The sequence below is a fragment of the Anser anser genome (assembly GCF_964211835.1).
Source record: "Anser anser genome assembly, chromosome: 20".
In the NCBI taxonomy this organism is placed as follows: domain Eukaryota; kingdom Metazoa; phylum Chordata; class Aves; order Anseriformes; family Anatidae; genus Anser; species Anser anser.
In genome coordinates, this window is record NC_139741.1 from 3604458 (window position 1) to 3627849 (window position 23392).

General features: G+C 41.6%; 2 protein-coding genes across 3 annotated transcripts in view; both read left to right on the top strand.

Moving 5' to 3' along the window:
• The first annotated feature begins 154 nt into the window (after positions 1-154).
• SKA2 (spindle and kinetochore associated complex subunit 2) lies at positions 155-11926 on the top strand. Of its 2 annotated transcripts, XM_083806322.1 has the most exons (7): positions 155-349; positions 6614-6703; positions 7469-7645; positions 8918-9004; positions 10204-10243; positions 10661-10793; positions 11441-11926. In XM_083806322.1, exons 1-7 carry the CDS (start codon positions 170-172, stop codon positions 11565-11567), a joined length of 834 nt encoding a protein of 277 aa, XP_083662448.1. In that variant the 5' UTR covers positions 155-169; the 3' UTR covers positions 11568-11926. The 2 variants fall into 2 exon arrangements, with proteins under 2 accessions (XP_083662448.1, XP_083662449.1); XM_083806323.1 differs by lacking the exon at positions 10661-10793.
• Positions 11927-13060: 1134 nt separating this feature from the next.
• The window catches only part of TRIM37 (tripartite motif containing 37), a 28157-nt gene continuing 17825 nt past the window's right edge, over positions 13061-23392 (top strand). The window contains exons 1-8 of the mRNA XM_083806293.1: positions 13061-13221; positions 14101-14202; positions 15581-15621; positions 16713-16829; positions 17718-17805; positions 18662-18784; positions 20154-20277; positions 21725-21792. Coding sequence (XP_083662419.1) covers positions 13201-13221; positions 14101-14202; positions 15581-15621; positions 16713-16829; positions 17718-17805; positions 18662-18784; positions 20154-20277; positions 21725-21792 — 684 coding nt within the window. The 5' untranslated portion in view covers positions 13061-13200. The remainder of the gene's footprint in view (positions 13222-14100; positions 14203-15580; positions 15622-16712; positions 16830-17717; positions 17806-18661; positions 18785-20153; positions 20278-21724; positions 21793-23392) is intronic.

Sequence of the window (23392 nt, forward strand, 5' to 3'; positions counted from 1 at the left end):
CCAATAGCAGCTCAGCGCTCGCTACGCCAGCCAATCCCCGCCCGCCCCCACTCCGCCCCAACGTCGTCTCGCGGCGCTCCCTCCGCGAGCCAATCCCCGCCCTCCGCTCCCCGCGGCGCCCAATGAACAGCCCCGTACCTCCGCGAGGGTTTACATCCCCTCCCGCCCAATGGCGGCGGCCCTCCCTCAGCGCCCAACCAACGGGAGGCGAGCTCCGACTGACAGCTGCCCAATGGCAACCTCCGTCTCTCCGCGGCCCGCGGCGCGGGGGGCGGGCATCTCCCCGCCGCCGCCTGAGGAATGTCAACTATTCAACATGGAGACGGCGCTCGCCAGGCTCGAGACCATGGTGAGGCCGGGGCGGGCGGCGGCGGGGCCGGGGGGCGGCGGCCGAGCCCCGGAGCTGCCTCCTGAGGGGTAGAAGGGGGCCGCGGCCCTTAGGGGGGAGGCAGCGGCTTGGGCACCGGGGGCGCGGCCCTCACAGCGGCCGGCTCGGGCTGGGCCGGGTTGGACCGTTCCATTCCGCTGCCCCCCCCCCCCCCGGCCGCGCGCGCGGAGGGAGGGGGGGGACGTGGAGCGCCGCGCTGCCGGACGAGTCCATTCCTCACAGCGCGGGGGGAAAGGGGGGGGGGGAACTCACACCTGGGCTGTCCCATTGTCCCCGCGGGGTGGGGGGTGGGGGGGGCGGTGAGGGGAGGCGGGTTGGGATGGTCCATTCCAGGCGGGTCGGGGGGGGAGGGGAGGGGGGGGGTGAGCGGCGTTTTCCCGCCCAGCGCTGAGGGGAGGCCGCGGCCCGGCCGGCACCGGGACCGGCACCGGGGGGCGGGGGGGAGCCGCCCGCAGCGCCTCGCCCGGCCGGGACGGGCATTGCCGGGCCGCCCGCCCTCAGCACCGGGCTGCCCGGGGGGACACGCGGCCAGTGGGGGGCTGCGAGGGGCCCTGGAGGCTCGGGGGGCGCCGGAGCCGTGAGGGAAGCGGGGCCCTGTGGTGGCCTCCGCAGCCCGGGCTCCCTGTGGTGGCTCTCGGCAGCCGCCTCGCAGCTCCCTTCCGCTGAAGTTTTCCACGATATTTTATGCCTACAAGTGCTTCATTTCATTCATAAGTCCGTGTGTGAGGTAAAATGCTCGCGCTGAGGTAATTCTCCAAAATACGGTGCTCCTTTGTGGTGGTTTTTGGTTTTTCTTCGCATGGAGACTTCAGGGAATGTTGGAATTCCAAAAATTTAAAAGTTCTGTGGTTTTAATTGTCCGTTAGGTACATCAATTGTCAAACCAGAAATGGCCTCATCAGGAGATGGGGGAAAGTACGTTATTCACTACAGAGAGAATAATTTCTCCTTGTGTGTGCTTTTTTTTTTTCCTCCCCTCTGGCAACCTTGGGTTTAATTTCTTAAAAAAAAAAAAAAAAAAGGAAAGAGTTTAAGAGTTTCCTAGACCTTATCAGTACACACATCACCAAAGTGGAGAAAAAAAAATCTGGAAAAATAGAAGGAGCGGCAGGAGAACATGATGGGGAATATTGTACATCAGCATTATCCCTTAACCTGATGTGTGCAAGACTTTCACTCTGATACACAGAGCTAGCGTGCTGCTTAATGCTTCCTTTAAACTTTTAGTTTACTTTTTATTGTTCCTTCTGTCACTTTTCTACGCTACCAGTGCAGCGCATCCCCGAAAGCATTAGCAGCAGTGGGCAAGTAAGGGTGGCCTGAAAAGAAAGAAGGGGCTGAATGTTGTTAACGTGGGAGCTTGTCCTGCTGACCTGCCTCTGTCGCCTCACTGAGTGACCCATGTGTTGTTGTACTAGGGAGTCACTTGGGGTAAATAGTTGAAGCTGTGATGTTACTTCCGTTAAGAAGTAAAATATAATAATCTGAAAAAATGCCAGAGTGCCTGCATCACTTGAAGTATCAGAGGGTTCAAACTGTTATCTAGTTCTCAGCTTAATTGCACTTTAAAACAGATTTTATTTTGAAGGAGCCATACTTTTGCGGTTATTTTTGTTCTCCTGCAGTTACTGACCTGCGGTAATCATACCGAACACTCAGAATGGTAATGCACACAGTATTTGACTTCAGTGACATACTGCATTCTTGTCAGAGCTCTGAAGTTGTTCCAATTGCAGATTCAAAACCTCAGCCCTGCCCACAGTGTGTGCTTCAGCTCCCTGTGTCTTTTGTTAGTTGTTGTTTTAAAAGCCCGGTTTGAGTGATCTCATTTTTCCTTGTAACACATTTCTCTTTCTGTGTAATTCTGCTTCGAAACACGCAGGCTAGCTGTGTGTTTGTTGTCATCGTAGTAGGTTTTGGTTTTGCTCTTGTCGTTTGTTTGTTTTTAGGGTGTTACGGTTTATTTCACTGTTTTAGTGAAAGCTGTGCCTTTAAAGTTGGACTTCTAATTCCTCACTTTAGGACGTGTAAATAATTAAAGAGGTGTTTTGATTAGCTGCCCTTAAAGTTAACAGGGGAATTTGTATATGCCTGTGGAAGAAGATGGTAATGTGTCATTGTCTTACGATCTACATTACAAGTACACCAAAAGGATCTTGCACTGAAGTGTGGAGACCTCAGTGGGGTCAATTACCTGCACAGATGGTTCATACAAACTTCCAAAGGTTTGGTGATTCTGGCTTGGTCTTTCCCCCTGTCCTGATTATCCAAAATCATCTGGGGAATCCATTTGAAAACCCAACTGAATTTTAAATTTACTCCCTTAGCCTAACACTTTTCTGTTTGAGTCTCCTGTTAACTCCTTCCCGCGGGAGGTGGTGTGCCCGGCTGCCGTCCCTTAGCAGTGCTGGGTGGCCCACGGCACTTCTGTCGTGCATCTTCACCCATGTTTTTGAACTTTACATGTTTTTATAAAAATGGTGTATTTTAAATACGTCTTGAACAATTTCGCTTACCAGTTTCCTATATGCAAACCTTATTCAAAAGTGTAACGTTTCTTTGTCATTAAGTGAAGCAAAATACGTACATTGGCAACCGTCTCACATACTGTAGCTTTATGTCCCTTGCTTTTCCCTCTGCTTACTGTGTCTTCCACCCGGGCTGGCGGGGAGGTTGGATCTCTCCCCAGAAGTGTGATAAAACAACACTTGTATTTCCCCAGAGGTTTTGACGTGCATTTCCTGAAAAGTTTCATTTTAGTCTCATGGAACCAGGGATAAACTCTTGTGTAGGAGCTTAAAAAGAACGATGTGAATGAAAATGCCAGGTAGTCTTCAGTTATCTGAGGCTAGTGCTCAAAGTACAATAACAACAAGTGTTGAATGAACCACAACATCTGTAAGATGAGATTCATTAGGTGACAGATTGTAAAGCTGACCCATTAGCAATGCTTCCCAGTATGCACTTCAGTGGTGTGCAGTGGAAGAAACTTGAGTTTGGTGGACATTCCTTTAGTAAAACTTGATACCAAATGGATAAACTGGCAGATGCCGTGAGAGTGCTTCATTCAGAGCAGTTCAGTTAATTTCTATGACTGTATTTCTGTTGTACTGGACCTACTTTTTTCTCTGAGCGGTGTCTGTCCAGTGCCCTTTTTATGTTGTACTACTAGTGATCGTACACAAAGCAGTGCAATGTTAAAAGGGCATTGGCCAGCAATGCTATCAGCGTTACTCACGGAGCCGCGAGTCCTAAGTCACTGTTGTGTCTGAGACCACAGCTGGTTTGAAAACCAACTTTAAAATGGGATTGAAAACTTATTTTTTTGCACTCACTGTCTCCTAGTTGTTTGCCAAGGAGAAATGTTAAGTGGTATTTAATGACAAATCCCATCGACTCTGTGCATGTGTCCTTAGAAGTAAGTGCCCTGCAAAGAGGAAGGAGCGCTGTACGGGATTCTTACAGGGTTTTCTACAGAAACGTCCTAAGTTGGCTCAGGTTGTTCTGCGTGCATCAGCCATCATCCCTCTCTCTGCTCCCCGTTCCTCTGTTCCTTGCCTTTTGTTATTAAGAACCGTAACACTGTCAGTGTTACCCGCCCAGTCCTCAGCCTTTGTATATCAAGTTACTGGTTTTATTAAAAAGAGAAGCATCTTTATGGAGACGTATGAAATACACCCCCAGTTTGTGGTCCTCTAACAGCCACGAGGTAACCCCAGTGATAATTTATATCCACAGTGTTTGGAAATGAGTGTGTGTTTACGTGCAGTTTAAAGTGACCGAATAAACTCGTGTGTCCGTAAAATGTTCTCTGTAACACAGTTTAAAAACATCTATCTGATGGAGGTTTACCATTTCCAAATGCTATGAGACAAACCTAAAATTACATAAACTTTGAAATGCAGTTGCCAGTTAAAAGAGCAGCAAATCGTGCAAAAATGAATTTCTGACAGATATGTTGAGCATTTTGTTGGGTGTTTTTCTTCCTTTTTTTCTTCCGGTCAGTGGAATGACAGTGATTATGACTAATAAGAATGTCTTGAAACGTGAAGGTTCTTGCATGTCTGTATTAGGACTGGGTGAATGTTGCCTTACCAAATGTCTGACCCACAGAAACCGCTGACTTTTTTTTTTCCAATACGTATTTTGAGTGTATTGATTACTTGTTCCGAATTCTTGCTGCTAACGAATGCTCTGACTTTATTGCACTACTGTACTTTACAGCTAGCAGTGCAATAGTATTGTCAAAGCATCTGAAAGCAGAGCATGCAGCAATGACTTGAGAGTTGCCTCACAGTTTCTAACACTTTCTGCTAAGCCTGTGAGTAAATTACAACTTTACATCTCATAAAGTGCATTTTCTGTGTGACTGTTGTACAGAACTCATCATACAAATGGTCCTGACCTATAACGCTAAGGTGAGATTCTTGCAGGTGTGTGTTTCCTGAGATACAGCAAGAGATAAATAGTTAGGAAATAATACTCATTTTTTTTTGTCCTGAATGACAGTAGCAGCGTAGTGTTAATGGCTTATTGTTATCCTGTAAATCTCAAATTATCAGTGTTGAAATATTCCAAGAGCAGAGCTTCATGGATAATTTTGAAAGCCACCCATATACATCGTCTGCATTCCCAAGAGTTAGCAGTCAGAGGAAAGAGATGGAGAAAAGCAGAAAACGATCGTTCCGGCGTGCCTGTCCCTAGAAGTGAAAAACAAAAAATGTTTGCTAATGGAGGTGCACAGAAACAGTTGATCCGTTAGGAAAAGTCCCTCATGAACTCTTTAAAAAAACATAGTGTATTAACAAGTTTTATTCTTCCCTTTTTATCGTACCTCCAAAGCCCACTGAAGTTTGTCACTTTAGCTGTAAGCACTGCTAGTTAATACTTTGGGGTGCAGTTAACAAACAGCCGTATTTTGATCCTAAAAGTCATAATGATTACTTCAGAGTTAAGCTCAATGTAATTAGTGAAAGCTACCATGAGCGCAGTAAGTTCCAAGCATTTCGAACTTGCTTTCATCATAGTCTCTTCCATGACTGTAAAATCTCCCAAATGATTACATTAAGAAAATAATGAGTTTTTGTTGGTTTGTTTTTGTGAACTGGGAAAACTGCCTTTCTTTAGAGGAGGAGTCTTTAATAGGTATTAAAATCGCAGGCTAAAATTAATTAAGTAATAATGCTATCAGCAGACTGTTTTACAGGGCAATTAGATAACTCTCTGGTGGGTTATTTATCCTGAGGAAATAAATGTGATGTCATCAATTTTATTATCTATTATCTATTTATTATCTGCTCTGGCTTACTGGAGAATAATAAAATGTGTAATGGTTACTATAATAATCTGAGAGAATTCATTCCTCATATAATTAGTAACAAGATCTCTGATACACTTTGCTCTTCAACACTTATTCATAGTTTCTGCTGGATAAACAACCGAGTATTATGGTTTAGCTAGCAGAATTCGTAATGTTTGAAAAGAAAAGTAACTAGCCAAGGAACAGCTTTATAAATTGATGGAATGTATGTTGATATTGGGGGAAAAAAATCAAATGTCTTCTGCAATATGTGAAGATCTGTTGAGAAAAGATGCACTGTTCTTGTGTCTTGCTGTAACTTCCCTCTGGAGTGCTGCTTACAACCTCGAGAGGTTTGGCACTGAAAGGGCACGTAATGCAGGAATGGATGGGAACGCTGACATGCGCTTGGGGAACTGTAGGAACACAGAGTAGAGGCAAGATGTAAAGTGAGCAACGAGCTAATTTGGGTTAGATAAATATAAAGAAGCTACAATCAGAAGTGTGTGTATACGCCTGTTGAAATGGCACACGAGAGGAAAAAGCTCGTGTCCAGACCTACATTTGTACCGGGGACGACAAATGGGGTAATGTCTGAGGCTGAGAGCTTACACGTAAGGTATCGAAGTAATTCTGCAAAGTGATTTCCCACTGCGTTGCTTTTTATTACCTGGATACTTTATAGCTCTTTGGATGACGGGTTTTAACTTCTAAAATTATAGGATTAGAAGTCTCAAAGTTTATTGCTTTGTACTTTTCAGGCTAGATGTGTGTCAGCGTAATTGGCAACCATCATCTAATGGAATAGATTGGAGGAGCAGAGGAGGCATCTGTCTTCTGCTTTCCTGAAATACCGGAAAGGCAAATGGTTGGGGTTTGTCTGCATTTCTTTGTAAATATACTGTGGCTAATCCTAAATATTTTAGTTCCAGAAGGCAGAATCTGATCTGGATTATATTCAACACAGACTGGAGTTTGAAATAATGAAAAGTCTTCCTGATAATCCGTCAGCAGAGGTAGTATTTTCAAATTAAATTAATAACTTTTATTGCATTCTGTGTGAAGTGGTAATAAATAGGTATTATTCTTTAATATGAAAACATGTGAATGTTGTTTTATCTAGTTGACAGTTTTTTACTATTATAACGTTTTTCTTGCATCACACACCAAGATAACTGGCATAATATGAATTCAGTGCAGAAACTGTCAGAAAACCCTAAATTCTTGGTATAGTGAATGAAGTTCTCCCATGTTTTGCTTTGAGAAATTAGAAGTAGTGTTAACACCTAATTTTTACAGAGGGTATCCTATCTTAGCTATAACTCATCCTTACTGTGAGACCAAAGACACACTTGCTAGTCAGCAGTAACTAAATACAGGGCTGGGGATGGATGAGAGAAAGATGAAAATGATAAATGGCAGTGTGTAGAAGCCTTCACAAATAAGTCCCTGCCTCCATGTATATTGTGACATAGTGGAAAAATAATCTTTTTTATTTAGAAGTCCCTAATTTATTCCAAATCAGAAAAGCTATTAAAATTCACAAACATAGTAATGTATTTATTATGGAACCACAGAGTTGCACTGGTTTATTAACACCACCTATCGTTTGTGCATATGAAAAACTAAATGTATAGGTAAAAAATACTCTCAAATGCACTTTTCATTGTAAAGGGTTGTTTCATGTTATATTTTAGTTTTTCTGACTCTTATGCTTTTAAATCCTAAGTGCAGCATAAATTTTCTTGAACAGTTTAAATATACCTCTAATTTCTACATAGGAAAACCCGGTTACTCTCTTAGAAGAACTCTCAGTGGTGAAATCTCGTTATAAAACATTATGTATGCAGCTGGAAAAAGTTTCCTTAGAGCAGAGGGAATCCATGAACGGCATCCGTGCTGCCCTAGAGAACACAATGAAGATGGTTCAGACACTACAGCAACACACTGGTCTTCAGGTAGCAGCCTCATTTTAGTAACTTGGCTGTCACGCTGAGTCTCATGTTAGTAACATGGGCTCTCAGGCGCATGCGTTTGTGTAACCTCTGTGTAGATGTGAGTGGTTTCACTGGGAACTGTTAAATGTATAGGCTCGTAGAAAATAAGAAGAAAGTTTATCAGAAAAAATGTTTGCAAGATTGCAGCTCTTTTTGTAAATCACTAACCTGATTCATCACTCATTGGTTAAACTAGTGGTATTTAGTCTGAATTAAAGTTATACTGTAAGTGGATAGTATGACATGTTTGAATAGTTTCACAGCGGTGTCAGAGCAGTCCTACTCTGACTTTTTAAAAGTAGCTACCGTAAAGAAATTAGAAAGAAAAAACAATTTTAAAAAAGCTTTTAAATGACATGTTTTTTCACTGTCTAAAATGCGTTAAGTTAAAAATACTTTGTAACGTATGGGGTGGCATTAGAGGTAGTGCAAAGAACCGTTTCCTCTCAATATGATAATGCCTGTGAACTCCCCCCCACATTTTTGTAAGTGGTTTTCAGACAATGCTGCATTACAATTTTGAAAAGGTTGTGAAAGCATTGCTTTTGTCCCTCTACAAGTAAGGTGATTTAGTTGAAAAATGTTAATTGATAACGTAGTGGCAGAGATAGGATTGGTGTGACTAAAGCATTCTCCTGGATCTGAGCTCTTCCATCAGCGTTCTGATGACAGTGCCCTGCCATCGTGTTTAATCTGTCAACAGGTGTAGGCAAGATAGTGGTAAGTCTTTACAGATAAAACATACCGTATAATGATTTAAAAGACAGCAGTTATTATGTCACAGGAAGAAAAAATATTTTCTCTCTCTGTGTTCCAAGGATATGCTGCCAAGAATAATTTACATATAAGATTTTGTTAAAGTGGAAGACTCTTGTGTCTCTAGAGTTACATTTAGACTTTTTAGCTGATGAAGATCTTGTACTTGACTGTTTCCTGAAACAAAAATTGATTAAACTATTATGGAGAAACTTTAACTCTTCAAGTGAAATACTTCTTTTTATTGAATAATTCATTTTATTTTCATTGAGTCATTTCTAGTATTGTGTTAAAGGAATATTGTGATTGGATTTTCAGAAATACTAAGCTTGTCAACTTGCTTTCCTTTGAAGCAAAGTAGGAATCTACTATTAGTTTGCATGTGAAAACAACTACGCAAACACTGAGTTCTTTTGTAAATATCATCACCCTAGGAACTGGAAGTATCAGAGTTCTTGGTATCTTTTTATTTTCTAGCGCTTGCCTCTGTCAGAAGAAGAACAGACTGCAGCACAGCAGTTAACCTGTCAGACTGTTAAAGAAATGGAATCGCTAGTGGAAGAGGTAATTAGGCCACCAAGTGTCAGTATTCCAGAAACCATTAATCCTGAGTAGCTCAACTCAAGTCAGAAGGGGCTGTTTCTGTACCTTAATATCACTCAATTGAATGGAGTTTTTCAGAATGAGCTCAAGTTCCTCACAAATCTTTCCAGTTTTACTGTGTACTGATTAAGTTGATGATTTAATTTCCTGTGAAATCTTAAATAAAGTTTGGAATATGACCAGCAATAGTTTAAGTGTATTCTAACTGTAATGTGAAAGAACATAAATCTAAACTAATAGTTGTTAAAAAGTTGGATATTCTCCCAGAGCTTCTTGAAGCACAGAGTCTTGGTATAGTTATCTGCAAAGGTTTGGTGTGGGTCTCACAATAAAAGCAAAATAGTGAAGAAAGTCAATAGAGTATAATGGTCTTAATGACCTTATCTTTTTCTACGTGTCTTCTTCCTGCCCGCTAGTTTTCTGTCAAAGGTTGCCTCTTTCTTCCCTTAATTGCCACGGTTGGTTTGCATGAAAGCCTTCCAGTACCTTTCTGCTTCATTCACTCTGTTTGCAAATATCTTCCCCAACCTTGATAAATGCTCAAAAAATGTTTTTGTCTTTCCATTATTATAAAGCACTTAAGATACAGCTGGCATAAACAGCCCCAGTGCAAAATGTAGCTGTATCCTACTCCTGCTGAGGCCAGTTTAATTGGTATTGTTTCCTATGTTGTCAATGGGCGTGTTTTGAAGATATTCTAAAAGTTCTCTGAAAGGCAGAAGGAATGGAAAGATGCCACAAAGGTCCTGGGATTTTTTGTCAGTGCTGTATTTCTTTTTTGGCTGAGGAGAGCTGAGTGTAGCTACCTTTAGGTTGTCAGGACTGTCAGTCTCTGAAGGTTGCCTGAGAATAGGAAAGCCATTTTTTTTCCTTTGCTGCATGTGCAGTGCTTTCAACTACATCTGTACTGGAATGCAAAGGAGAAAGCTGAAGAGGTTCATCTGACTTGCATATGAATCTTCCTGTTTCCATTTTAAATTTATTTTATTTGAAACCAGGATTTGTTTAATGCCTCAGATTCCGCTGTTGGCTGCAGTGGCTGCAAGATCGTTGGTTATCCAATGGTAAAATGTAATTGCTAATACAGAAATGAAATTGCAGAAACTGCTTTCTAAACCAAACTCCAAGAAATCCTAACATTATGTCTTGTTTATTTTTAGCCATTTTGTTCAGGATCTGTAGTTCCTGGCTCAACTGAAGGTAAGTGCAGGAAGAATTTTCCACTGTTTTTTTTCCCGGTTGACCATTAAGTCTGATTCTCCCCACCCCCTACACCTAGCCCCAGTAAGTAACCTTTGGGATTAATACTAATCTCTCCTAAGACTTCCACCTCTAATATTGAACTCTAATAGTTCTCTGCTATTTAAACATATCAAGTTACTACCTAGAATTCAGCAATTAATAACTTAAGCTGTTGTACTTTCTGAAAAAGGCAATTATTATAAATAACTTCAGCTGACGAATATGGGCTCTTTTGCCCCTAGTACAACAGGGGCAAATCTCTCAGTCAGGCCATAGAGACCTATTTCAGTGTTCTCTTAAAAAGAAGTGAAAGTACTGTCTTATCTTTGGCCTGATTTCTGAAGAAACAAATACCTTCTGTTTCCAATGTTTTAGAGTCACAATTCAAACCGTTGACTGAGGAAATGCTTATGTCGGTACCAAGGAGTATCAGAAGCACTGTTAAACTAGCAGACTTGAACAATTTGTACAGGGAGCTATTTAACCACTTCATTGTAAATAAGAACAGGTAAGACTTAAAGCCACTCGTTACTAAGAATTTTATAAGTTGTAAAGAAATTCATCATTTTCAAATGAAACACAAACAGCTAGCTAACCATTTGCTGCTCTGTTATAACTTTGAAATTTGATCTTGCTCCCTGATGGCCTTGCTGGTTAGGTGTATACCCCAAAGTGTTAGGCCATCATACAAAACACCCTAAATTCCTTTGCAGAAAAGTGGCATTTATAATTGGATAATTTACAATACTGAATGTCACGTTCTTCAGAAACAGGCTGTTTTTTTTGTTTTTTTTTTTTTTTTCAAAATCCTAATGGTAAAGCCTGACCTTGAACTCCACCACCACCACCACCCCTTATCTCTCCCACAAGCCCTGACCCCTTCCTGGGATTAGTGCTGCAGATCTCTTGAAGGCGATGGCAAAAGTGAGGAAGTTTTAAGCTCGGAAACTCTGTCTCTTTAATCCCAAAGTTGGATTAGGAAGTGATCTTAGATTAATGCAGCACAGTAAAGTTGATGACAATCTCAACAATTAGGAGAATTATGGAACACTTCCTAAAAATCATTCTTTAAACAATATAGGCTTTTTAGCCATTTTCTGACGGACCTGCTGTTTGATACCCGGTTTTACTAAATAGTTTGCTCTTGCCTTACAGTGCCGCACTGAGTGTTTCGCAGATGAACAAGATGAATATGAAAGCCACTGACTCAAGAATACGAATCTTAAAAGAACTTGCCATTGTGGAACTTGACAGACAAGGAAATGTTAAATTAGTTGCATAAACAAACGCTCGGTCCGTTCTCATTTGACACACAAGCATCTTCGTCATTGCTCCTGAATTATTAACAAGCAAGTATTTCTTTGGTGTCTGAGTTAAAAGAACACTGTTGGAAAGTTGTTCATGTATCCGTATAGAAATCCTATTTCTAGTACTTAAAAACTTCAGAATGAAAAAATGTTGAGGTTGGAATTTGATCTCGGATATTTATAGGATTACAGACGATGCATTTTTGAACAGTGTTGTTAACCACGTGACGTTTCCATATTCTTGCCTACATTCCTGAGCGGGGTTTTTAAGGCAAATAACCCAAGCCACTTAATTGTACTTACATTCCTGAATAAATGATGAAAGTCAAGGAGACGACGAGGCCATAGATTTATTATGCTGCTGTTTAAATGACTCCTGACCCTGAGCCCTGCCCTAACCCCTGAACCTGGCCCCTGACCCCTCTCATTTTCCTTTGATGTGAACCGGCTTTTGACAGTCCAGTAAAACTGCAGCCTCGCAGAATAGCTGAGGTCTGGAGATGGTCTAGTCCAACGCCCTGCTCACATCACAGCAGGGCCAGCTGCAGCCGGTTGCTCAGGGCTGGGAGCAGTCCTGGGTTGAAAAATTCTGAGGGTGAAAACTTCACCACCTCTGGGCAATATCCTGTAGTGTCTGACCACCCTCACAGGTTGTTTGGGTTGTTTTGGATTGGTTTGCTTGCTTATTTTTTTTTTGTTTATTTCAATCTAACTTGAGAAAGGAGGATATCTGAAGTTTAGTAAGATCCTCTAGATTTTGTGAAACGATGGCCAGCAAAGAAGAGAAATTTAAATTGGTGCCTACACGAAGGGGAACGCTCATTTCTGAGCTTGTTGGTGCCCTGGTCAGTCTATTTGGAGTTTGTCGTGAAGAGGAGCAGGGTCCGTATTGGGCAAGAAAGGGGAGAAAAGGACCGGGGATACGCTGACTTGATGCTGTTGAGTGCTGTTTTACCTACAAGGCTGCCATCACTTCACAAACTGCTTTAAGCATCACAACCCTATCGATCCCCAACTGCTAGGCTTGCTCTTTACTCCCCCTACCTTCCGCAGCGCTAAAGTTCTGTTAGCGCAACGTGGTCCAAGCGACCTGTAAGCGGGAAAACAAGCGCAGCTGGGACAGCGCCTGGTAAAACAAACCGTCCTCAAGGCTGCGGTTACCCCGCTCCATTTCAAACCCCCACGCGAGATGCGGGAACCCATCGGTGCCGGCCTCCCGCTGCCTGGCACCGACTCGTGGGCGCGGGGCAGCGAGCTGAGCCCGGCGGCTGCCCCTGCCTCCAACCCCTGCGAGCTGCTGCTCAGCCCCAGGGCCGGGCCGGACAGCGGCGCGCCCCGTAACCGCCCCGTTGGAGCCACGGCCCCGCCGAGCCTCCCGCAGCGCGCCCCCGCCGCCCCGCGCGCGCCAACACCCGCCCCTAGCCCCGCCCACTCGGGCGCGCGCGCGCGCAGTGCTGCGGCGTGGTCAGGCTCCGCCCCCCCAAACCGGGCGCGCCGCGGCTAAGCCCCGCCCCCCGCTCCCCTCCCTCCTTCCCTGCCCGCGGCCGCGGCCCGGCGCCTCCGGAGCGCACCGGGGCCGGGCCGGGCCGGGCCGGGGGGGCCGCGGCCATGGACGAGCAGAGCGTGGAGGTGAGCGGCCCCCCCTGCAAGGGGCCCGGCCCCGCCGTGCTCAGCCTGGGCCGTGCGGCCGTTAGCGGAGGGCCTGGCCTCCTGCGGGGCGCCTGGCGGCTGGGGGGGGGTTGTGTAAGGGGGGTTAAAGCTGGCGGGGGTCCGGTTCCTGGTGCGCAAGGGGGGGAGCCGCTCGGTCCTGGGACAGCCCTCGGCGGGGAGAGCAAGCGGGGCTCGGCGCTGGGAAATAACCTTGCTGTTTGGGGATGGGGAGGGGTTAGGTGGGGCCAGGCAAATGGCTTCTCTGCCGGGGGTGCAGCGGAACCGTGCGTGAAATTGGTCCCTGCTGACCGAGGGTAACTGGGGGGACGTGGAGGGGACAGAGAAACCGTGGTGGCAATGGTAGACGTTAAAAGGATTTAAGTCCTATTAGTCAATAAAATGCTCTGTCCAATGCGAGCCTTCTCATTAGCACTCTGTATCATACATGCACTTAACGTGCTTTTAAATTAGCTTAATGCCTGTATGTTGGAGCTCCTAGGTTTTGAATCCGCGGGTACAGCGCAGTTGTTTCTGGCAACTGTTCAATGCCGTGTGAACACAAGGAGGAATAATATCTCTTGGCTATGGAAATTCCCCCTTGGAAAAAGGGAAATCAAACAAAAAACATATTGCTTAAAGAACTGTGTTTCAAAATGGGTGCCGAGAGCTGGTGGGACGTAAGAGGAGGTGGGGAGGAGAGCCGTGGTGTTTGACCTAGTATCGTGCTTTGAGACGCGCTACCCGTTGCTGTTTGGAATGGGATTGCACCTGTTCAGCCTGGCGTTCTGCCTGAAAAATGCCTCTCTCATATGTCAGAAGTGTGTGGCTTAACAATAGCAATAATCTACCCTTTTCCAGAGTATTGCTGAAGTATTCCGATGTTTTATTTGTATGGAGAAATTGCGTGATGCACGACTGTGTCCTCATTGCTCCAAGCTGTGCTGTTTCAGTTGTATTCGGGTGAGTTTGCTTATTATGGCTTACTTTTGCAAATGTTTGAACTTAGAAAACACTGTGATCTTACAAACACATTCTAGCTTCTTCCTTGCCTCTTTTTGTGGGGTTCTGAGGATTTCTTTTTCCTGCTGTGTGCTCTCTAGTTTTCCTTTCAAAATCTCTTACAACGCTGAGGAAAAACTAGGCAGGCTGTGCTTTGCATTTAGTAGTGCTAATTATAGGGACTGTCTGGAAGAGTTACTCTTAAGAAACAGGTACACGGTGACCCTTTCTTTAACGTATTTTGAAAGTCAGTGACGTCTGTATGGAAGACAGAGTTGGGACAGGAATCAAACGATGACTGCGTCTGTCAATATGGAACGGTGGGAGGTCATAACATCACCTCTTACCTTGGAGATGTCATAAAATAGTTCCCCAGCCGGAATGATGTGATCAGATGCAGGCTGAAGCCTCCTTGAGCGTGTCTTGTCCAGTGGGCTGAAGCAGCATCCGAAGCACCTTAATTCACTTATTAAGGTGACAGTCACTAATGCGTGACGCTTCAGTTCTGAGTCCAGGCGTTGTGCTGCGCTAACGTAGTGCGAGAGGGTTCAGCTGGGGTTCTCAGACCTCGACCAGTACTTCCAGGAATCACAACAGACAGTCATCATTCCCTCTGAAAGCTCTGCCAAGAGCTGTCGGGGAAGGATTCGTGCTGCACTTTGAGGATGTTAGATGACATGCTGCTGCTGGGTGGTGAGAGATTTTTCATGAGAATCTTTAAATGCAGCAGTGAGCTGCCAAAGGATGAGCCTCTCAGCTGCTGATCTTTTACATCTGTAAGCTGTAGTGGGCTGATGAAGTTCTTTCCTCAGCTCCTTGTCTTTGAAGGGAAATTTCTGGAAGAGAGCTAGTCAAAGGGTCCTTGTGGATTTGAACTGCAGGTGTCTAACTTGTGTATAAATAGCTCAAGCAGAAGAAATAAGTTACCTCAGATACTTTAGAGTCAGAAAAATATACTTGCTGTGTCTTTTGCTTTCTTTTCTTGAAATACGCTCTTTAGTCTGTAGCTATGGAAATCTGCACCAGATACGTGGTTTCTAAGGGAATATTGGGTACCTCAAAATTCCCTTTTTAGTTTTAACTGGAGTGGTTTTGACAACTAAAGAACAGCGCTGGTGGTGTTACTAAGATACAAATAGCTGCTTCTTCGGTAACTATGTGGTTGAACAGTTAAATTACAAATCTCTAAAAATGGAAGAATACAGGAAGGCTAAATAAAAGCACTATTAACCGCATACAAGGTAACAAAGGGGAGTAACTCCTAAATAACAATAGAATGTACTTGTTAGCAGTTCTTTTCTGGTGCTTTCTTTCATTATTTTTTTTTTCCCCTTCATAGCGTTGGCTGACTGAACAAAGAGCTCAGTGCCCTCATTGTAGGTAAGGTATTTTTAATATGAGGAATAAATTATCAGGAATTGGGTGCACCGGCCAGTTAGTTCTGAAGGGTCTTTCTTCAACGCAATTTACATAAATTTTTTAAGTGTGATTTTTGAGACCTGCTGGCTGTCACGATAAAAATTTACCCGATATATTACTTATTCTAACGTATGTTGCAGTTGTGTGACAAGCTAAGCAAGATCTTCGTTCTTACCCTGTTACTCTGCTGTTTTCTATTGCCATATAATAAGAGTAACTAGATGGTGTTCCCCTTAGAACTTTTAATGTTCATCTTGCAAGACTAAGAGACCAGAAATTTCAGTGTTCAGCCTGAAATGTACTTTTATTTTATACCTATAATTTGGGAGATTTACCTGTTGTGTTGCAAATCCTCGGAGAGGTACCTACTGAGTGCGTGCAGGTTTTGTTTTGTTTTCAGTGCAACACAACCCACCCCTGCCCCATGGCACACCTTAGTGCTTCTGGTTCCTGCATGCCTAGCAATTCTAGTTCTTGATAGACTGACGTTTGGGAGGTGGGGTGTGGTTTGCCCTAAGGAAGGGGAAGCAGTATATATTTGCCTCTAAGGGAGGGGAGGTATTGCTAAAAACAACCAACCATTACTGTAGAACTTCATATTCAACTTTTAAAGTATTTAATCATTAGTTCTAAGTGCTTGTAAGGGGGTAAGTATGTCTGTGTTTTACAAGGGGGATAGTTGAAGCGCTCCTATGGGGATGGCTGAATAATGGGAGGGATCGAAGAAGCACTGAGAAATGAAAGAATTTCCCCAGTGTTATCCAGGAGTCTATTACCAAGTCTTAACATAGTTCTTGGTTTCCCTGTGTAGGTGTTCTATATGTAGTTGTGGGGCGGTTTGGTTTTCTTCCCCCAATACGAACAAATGAACTTAAAATGTTACATTTCTAATCTTTTTTTTTTTTTCTTCTCTGAAATAACTAGTATAGCTTCAGCATTTTGCCTGTGACTTTTCCAATACTGGAGAATTGATGAACCGATTTCATTTTGATGCTGCTCTTTTAGCTCCTGGAGCTGAATTCTCGCTGTAACTCTTGCAATGCTTCTTGCAGAGCCCCGCTGCAGCTACGAGAGCTTGTAAACTGTCGTTGGGCAGAAGAGGTCACACAACAGCTTGACACACTTCAACTGTGTAATCTGACAAAGCACGAGGAAAATGAAAAAGACAAGTAAATGGAGCATCCTTCACATGAAGGGTTTTGCGGTTTGCTTTACATGAGTGGACTTTTAATTTCAGCTCATTTTTAAAGTCAGAGAAACAAACGTGACTTAAAAATGGAATTGTGCTGTTGCTTAACAAACAAAGCAGTGCTGTTTCTCACTGTCTGTCTAAAAGTTGGAGTTCACTTCTGTCATAATTAATAGCAATGAGAAGGGTTCCTAACTTTATTTACCTAGAAAACTACTATGTGTTTAAGATTTATATTCATATAAAAATGTATATATATAATAAATATTAAATATATGTATAATAGTCTGGAGATTTGGAGGAGAAAAGTGTGAGGAGAATTATTGAGACATGGATAGGGTCTAATGACGTGTTCCATACCTCCTCCTTCCCCAAGTTCCTGAAACCTAGGGAAGGAGGAAGGGAGAGGCACGTGTTGGAGGTTTGCCTGCTCTGTGCTTGGCTTGCTGATTGATGCTATGCCTGAAATTTTAAGAAATGACAGAGATCAGTTTGTTGAAAAAGCTTATAAGCCATTGTTCTGTGGTTACTTTAGGTTGCATATGATTGGAATTTTAATGATGTGAAGGATTAACTTCTAGAATTCAGAGCTTGGTTCAGTGATGATACCCTCTGCCTCCTGGGTATAAATCACATTTTATTAATGTACTTTCTCTATGAAATATTTCCAGAGAGAACACTAAGAACAACATTTATTTTATGGAAGATTTTTGCCAACTATTCTTGTTGCAAAACTATGCTGATGATTTATGCTCTGCTGGAGTTTTGTGTTTCACTCCGAGTGGCAAAACAAATGAAAATATTAAACTGAGTTAGCAGAAAATTACTAGGTGTTTTCTGCTGCTTACATGTTTATTTTTTATTTGAGGTGTGAAAATCATCATGAAAAGCTTAGTGTATTCTGCTGGACCTGTAAGAAATGTATCTGCCATCAGTGTGCGCTTTGGGGAGGAATGGTAAGAAGAGGCTTGTTTATATGTTGCACACAGTATGTTTTAGTAAGAGACTGCCAGTGTTACGTCTGCCTGCAGTTTGAAGAAATAGGCTATGAAACTGTCGGTGTGGCATTGAATTCCCATGCAAATACTATAGTTATATATGCATTTATAATTTAATACAAAGATTGGTTTTGCAAAGAAGTATCCTCTGTTTCTGATTGTAGAAGCAAGTTTAATTTTTGCTGAAAAGTCAAAATCACCTTGCTTGTTACTAACTTCGTGATGTCTTGGACAAACCGTAGATGGTGGTGAAAAATTCTGTGGGCAAAGGAAGTCTTTCTCAGAATATATAGATAACCTGTTATTTAAATATTCTGGGCAATGATCTCTAATATATGCAAAGGTTCATTGGTAGCACAATTCACCACACTTTATTATCCCTTCAGTTGAATATTTCAAGGAGAGGCTGCTGTCGTGCATTGGAATATAAGTGATTGAATGTAGCTGAAATGGTGTGCTGCCTTTGTTTGGGAAGGGTGTTTTAATAATAATAGTAATAACTCTTCTATCTTTGATTTGTTAGTATTGTACAATAAATAAATCAGGTTATTTTTGGAGAACCATTGAGACTCCAAATAATTCTTGACAGGAAGCTTTGATGGTATGAAAGTCAAATTCATGACTTCTTATGAAGGGAAGTGAAAGACAGACTTCCTACATGCAATCTGCTTTGGAACCTTTCCAAAATGAGTGATACACCAGGAGGCTTTCTTCCCCTCTCTTTCAGTAATTTAATAGGACTGGAATAAAATTAAAATGGCATGTTCTATTTTCCCCATTCCCTCCCATTTATTTATATTTTTATTTTTTACAGCATGGAGGACATACTTTTAAGCCACTGGCAGAAATATACGAACAACATGTCACAAAAGTAAACGAAGAAGTGGCAAAGCTTAGGAGAAGACTCATGGAATTGATCAGTTTAGTGCAAGAAGTGGTAAGAAATTGATTCAAGATAACATTAAGCTTTCCAGCAGTATGCTGTTGTCAAAGGATAACCGTGAAGCAGGAAATGGAAGTAGTACTCCATTTCATATATTCGTGGATGTTTTCAGTACCTCTGTGCTGTTGTTTCTGTAAACATAATCAGGTGATCCCATAAACAGGCACTTTCACTTTTAGTTATGTTCTTTTTATAAGCTGGGGAAGGACAAACATATTCTCAATGTTTTTTGTGTAGCTACCAGACAGAAGAAGATGCGAGTTAGCTAACACAGGGAATTTTTGATGTATTCTATTTAAAAGCTAGACTTGTGCAGTTCTTTGGATGTTGTGTATTTGTAAACACTTAAATAGTGCAGACTACTGTGCTAAGCAAGTACAAAAAATGCTTTGTTCGAGTACAGCTTATTTTTCTTTCTTTGGGAGAATAAAATACAAGTATATTTGAGCCTACAGGATGCTCACTAGTTAGAGATCTGAAGTTTATGAACCCCACTTTTTCCTTCGCATAGTGATAAGAGTGCTAGAAGTCCAAACACCTGACACGTTCAGCCATGGCAGTTTCAGTGGCAATTCTAACAAATCAGTGCAGTTCTCTGCATTCTAGGAAGGACCCGCTGAATGCTGTGACACTTACTTTATTTTCACAAGGACCACACAGTAAGTTCTCGTACATGCTGCATAAATGCATCCTATCTTTGAAAAAGTTTCCGTGTGGTTCCTGTGTATGCTATAATTCAGGTAGCTGTTTGCTGCATGCACTGGTGGTTACCTCTGTCTCAGTGCACCTGACCAAGTTGCATCACCAAGTGGGTTGCTTGTATTTGGAAAACGTAGAAAGATTCACTGCAGGGAGAGAGGCATAATTTTTTAAATCAAATTATTCTTTTTTCCAAAAATGTAACTTTGTGCTGCTCCAGTTACAGAAGAGAAACAGGTACTTGTATTCACAGATTTTGGTATAAAGAATTCCTATAGGATAAATCTCTGTAATGAGAGAATATTGCTGGTTTGTTGTTAACCTTTGGTCACCCACCAGAGGGCACACTTATATATTCAATAAAAGTCAAAGGATATTTACAACATAATAATGAAGTACTTAGATTGGCAATAGGAATAGTCTGCAATACAGCTCATCTAAAAACACATTCCTGTTTTCTTATTCTACACATGCAAACTTCAGTCCATGAAGACCAGGATTTTTGTTTTTCCTCCTAGAAAAATAGGGATGGAGGGGGCTCTAAATGGCCTTTTCGGATAACTCTGGGGTCTGGAAGAGTGCAGTTGGTGTGCAAATGAGTGAAATGTACTAAAGTGTGAAGACTTTCTTTTTGTGTTTGTTTTTTTTCTGAACCTTCTTTTAGGAGAGGAATGTGGAGGCTGTGCGTAGTGCGAAGGATGAACGAGTTCGGGAAATAAGAAATGCGGTGGAGATGATGATTGCCCGGTTAGACACTCAGCTGAAAAATAAGCTTATAACACTAATGGGTGAGTATTTGCTTCATGTATTACAAATTGGAGCAATATATTTACAATGTATAAATCTATTGAGAAACTTTCTTACCCTAGGAGTATGACTCCTTACACGTTTTATGGTGTTAAGCAAGGAAACTGCTGACAGAAAACTATCTACAGCAAAGCTTGTATTTAATTTTGTAGTTACTCTGATGCCACTCTAAGTTGCTAGACATATCCTGTTTTTGTTCTTTTGCAAAACCCCGTCTAATAAACTCATTTTTCATCTGTGCCTTGTTTTTTCCATGTATGCTATTGTTTTTGTAAATGCATTGATAGCAGCACATACTAAAGGTGACATATTCTTGGGATACTAGTCTCTTGACACACTGTTAAAAATGTTATACTGAGAATCTTGGTTTTGCAAAGTATACAACCAGTAGATCAGAGTACATGAACAAATAGATTGTTGGCCTTGTGCTTGTCCCAGAAATAATACAGTAAAACAGTTGTGCTGCAAAACGTATTTCTGATGCTTGGAATCTTCACCCACCGCCACTCCCTGCCCGAAAGAAATTCTAAAATTTTTCATGGTTGCAAAATGTCTTTAGCTTTGATAATGCTTGCTTTTATTCTTACAGTTCGTTTCCGTTTAAAAATAAAACATCAATGTACTTTAGCTGTATGTTAGGATCCTCTTCAAAATCACGGTTCTTTAAAATGCTTGCTTTAAGTTAAATCCAGGATTTGTACGTATTTTGTGCCTATATTGAATATAGTAACAAGTTGCAAGGTTTATTTTAAGGTGTAGTGATTGTAGATCAGTCTTAAAACCTTGGCAGAATGTTTTAGTTATTTTTATCTACAGATTAACATTTTGTGTGTGTGTAACACCTTTTTTTCTAAGGACTAGAAACCACTCTTCAGACACTGAATATATCATGGTGACAAAGTAAATTCCCACAATAGGAAAACAGACAAATGTGGCAATTATTCTTTCTTGTCACAGTCTTCATGCCAGTTGAAATTTACAAACATGTTTAAACATTGTTTGTTCATTTTTTTATGAAGAAAACCCTTATTATCAAAGCCCAGAGAAATAGTGGACTTGAAGAAAAAAGTGTCAGCTAATATAAAAGGGATTTCTGAAGGAGAGTAAATTCAGTGAAGTGAAACCTGCCTTTTTTTTTTTTTTGTCTGAAGAAGCACCCCAAAACAACAAACCTACCATTTCTGGGACACAAAGAATATTTCATTACTGTCTTAACCTCAAGTGAGTTCATCACTACAGCTCTGATTAAAAACGTAGGCTTGCTTTTAAAATGCTTTCTCAATCAACCTTGGTATATTTAGAAATCCTTTACCTTATTAGGTTTTGGGGCAGCTTCCAGACGAGGGTGGGAAAAAAAAGAGCTAAATTTCTTAAAATCTAGCGACTGTGTCATCTTGCCTTTAAGCAGGTCTTCCTTTCTTTAAACAGGTCAAAAGACATCTCTTACCCAAGAAACTGAACTTCTGGAATCCCTGCTTCAAGAAGTAGAACATCAGGTGATGATGAAAAAAAAGCTGAAATGTGTTGCATAGATAATTTCTCAGTTGACCTTTTTTTTTTATTTTTAAACTATTAATTGATGGCTAGAGCTATTTCTTCATGGTATCTTTTCATTCGAGTGGCCTTAAGTTGCACAATTTCTTCTTAAAGCAAGTGTGTCTTCTAGAAATAATAAAATGCGTTATCTTTTGTTGTTTGAAAAGCTACTACAGGGATTCCTAGCAATTACAAAATACACAATTATGCATTTGTTTAAGGTAACAGCATTTAGGCCATGTGGGTAGGTTCTGTTAGCTTTGACACTGCCAACAGCATATGAATTGTGGTGGCTATAAATGGAGAATAAAGAAAAATCTATTGTTTCTCTCTCCAAGATGACCTTGTATCACTCTTTCCACCTTGCTTCTAGCTACACAAGTTCAGCTTTTGTAAATGAAACGCTCGAGTTCTGCAGAGCCTGATTGTACTTTTCCTGAACAATTTGTACCTGCTCTGAGAAAGTGGAAGGGTCTTCTTCCTTCAACCGCATCCAGTAATTGTCTTTCAGGAGGGTTTGATATTTCAGATTGGGGATGGTGGGGGAAGTTTCTTGGTGAATTATGCCTCTTGTCCTGTATTCATTCTTCATTCTCCTGCCATGCTTTTGATTGAGTAAGAATGCTAAGCTGGCTTTGTAAGCCGATCAGCAATTATTGTGTTCTCCTTGCGCTTGAGTTAATGATTTCATACCTATGATGGAACGTTGTGGTTGAGGAATTGATGACACCAGGAGGATGAGTACTCCTGCATACCATGCATCAGCATGTTTTTGCCTGTTTGTTGAGAGCCCTCTGTTTATAGCTCGTTCAAAAATTACTTATGTTGCAACCCGAATGAGGACCTTGTAAATCTTTGAGAAACTGTGTGCTCACATCTGCAGATCAGCTTCTCTTTTGTGGAAAAAGCATTCAAATGATAACAAGTTGACACTAATGAAATATGACCTCTTCTCCATCCAAAACAGGAGGAAAAGCTTACTAGCTAAAGAGCCACGAGAAGATGCAGTTATCTGTCAACTGTTACTGCTAGTTTAAATTCATTATATCTGTTTTTGTTAAAAGAGGCTTTGAATTCCACTTTTTTTTTGTGTGTGTGGGGGAAGTAATAGGATTATTTGAAGAACTCACAGCAAAAATGTGGCTTTTTTTAAATGCGCATGTCAGTCTCACTTAAGCCTGGCAGAAAGTTTGAACTGTAAATCTTAAGATGTATTCTTCCAATATTTAAAGCATAAATAAGAAGCAGAGTAATTTGTCTCCTTTAGCAAATAGGTTTAGAAGATACAGTAATAGCTATTCAAGGAACATACAAGATTAGTTTTGTTGAGATTTTGAAAACATCTTCATTATTAGACTGGTCCTGTAGGCCACCTTGAATGAAGTGGATTGAAATGCTTTTTTATTTTTTGCCATCTCTTTAAGATAATATAGGCTTCATTTTGTTCAACGTGGTTGGGGAAAAAAAGTACAGTGCTTGGCAGTAAGACAGTAAAGGAATAACTGAAACACAGAAACTGTCTAATGTCACAGGAGCTTGTCTTGCTGTGTCGTGATATAT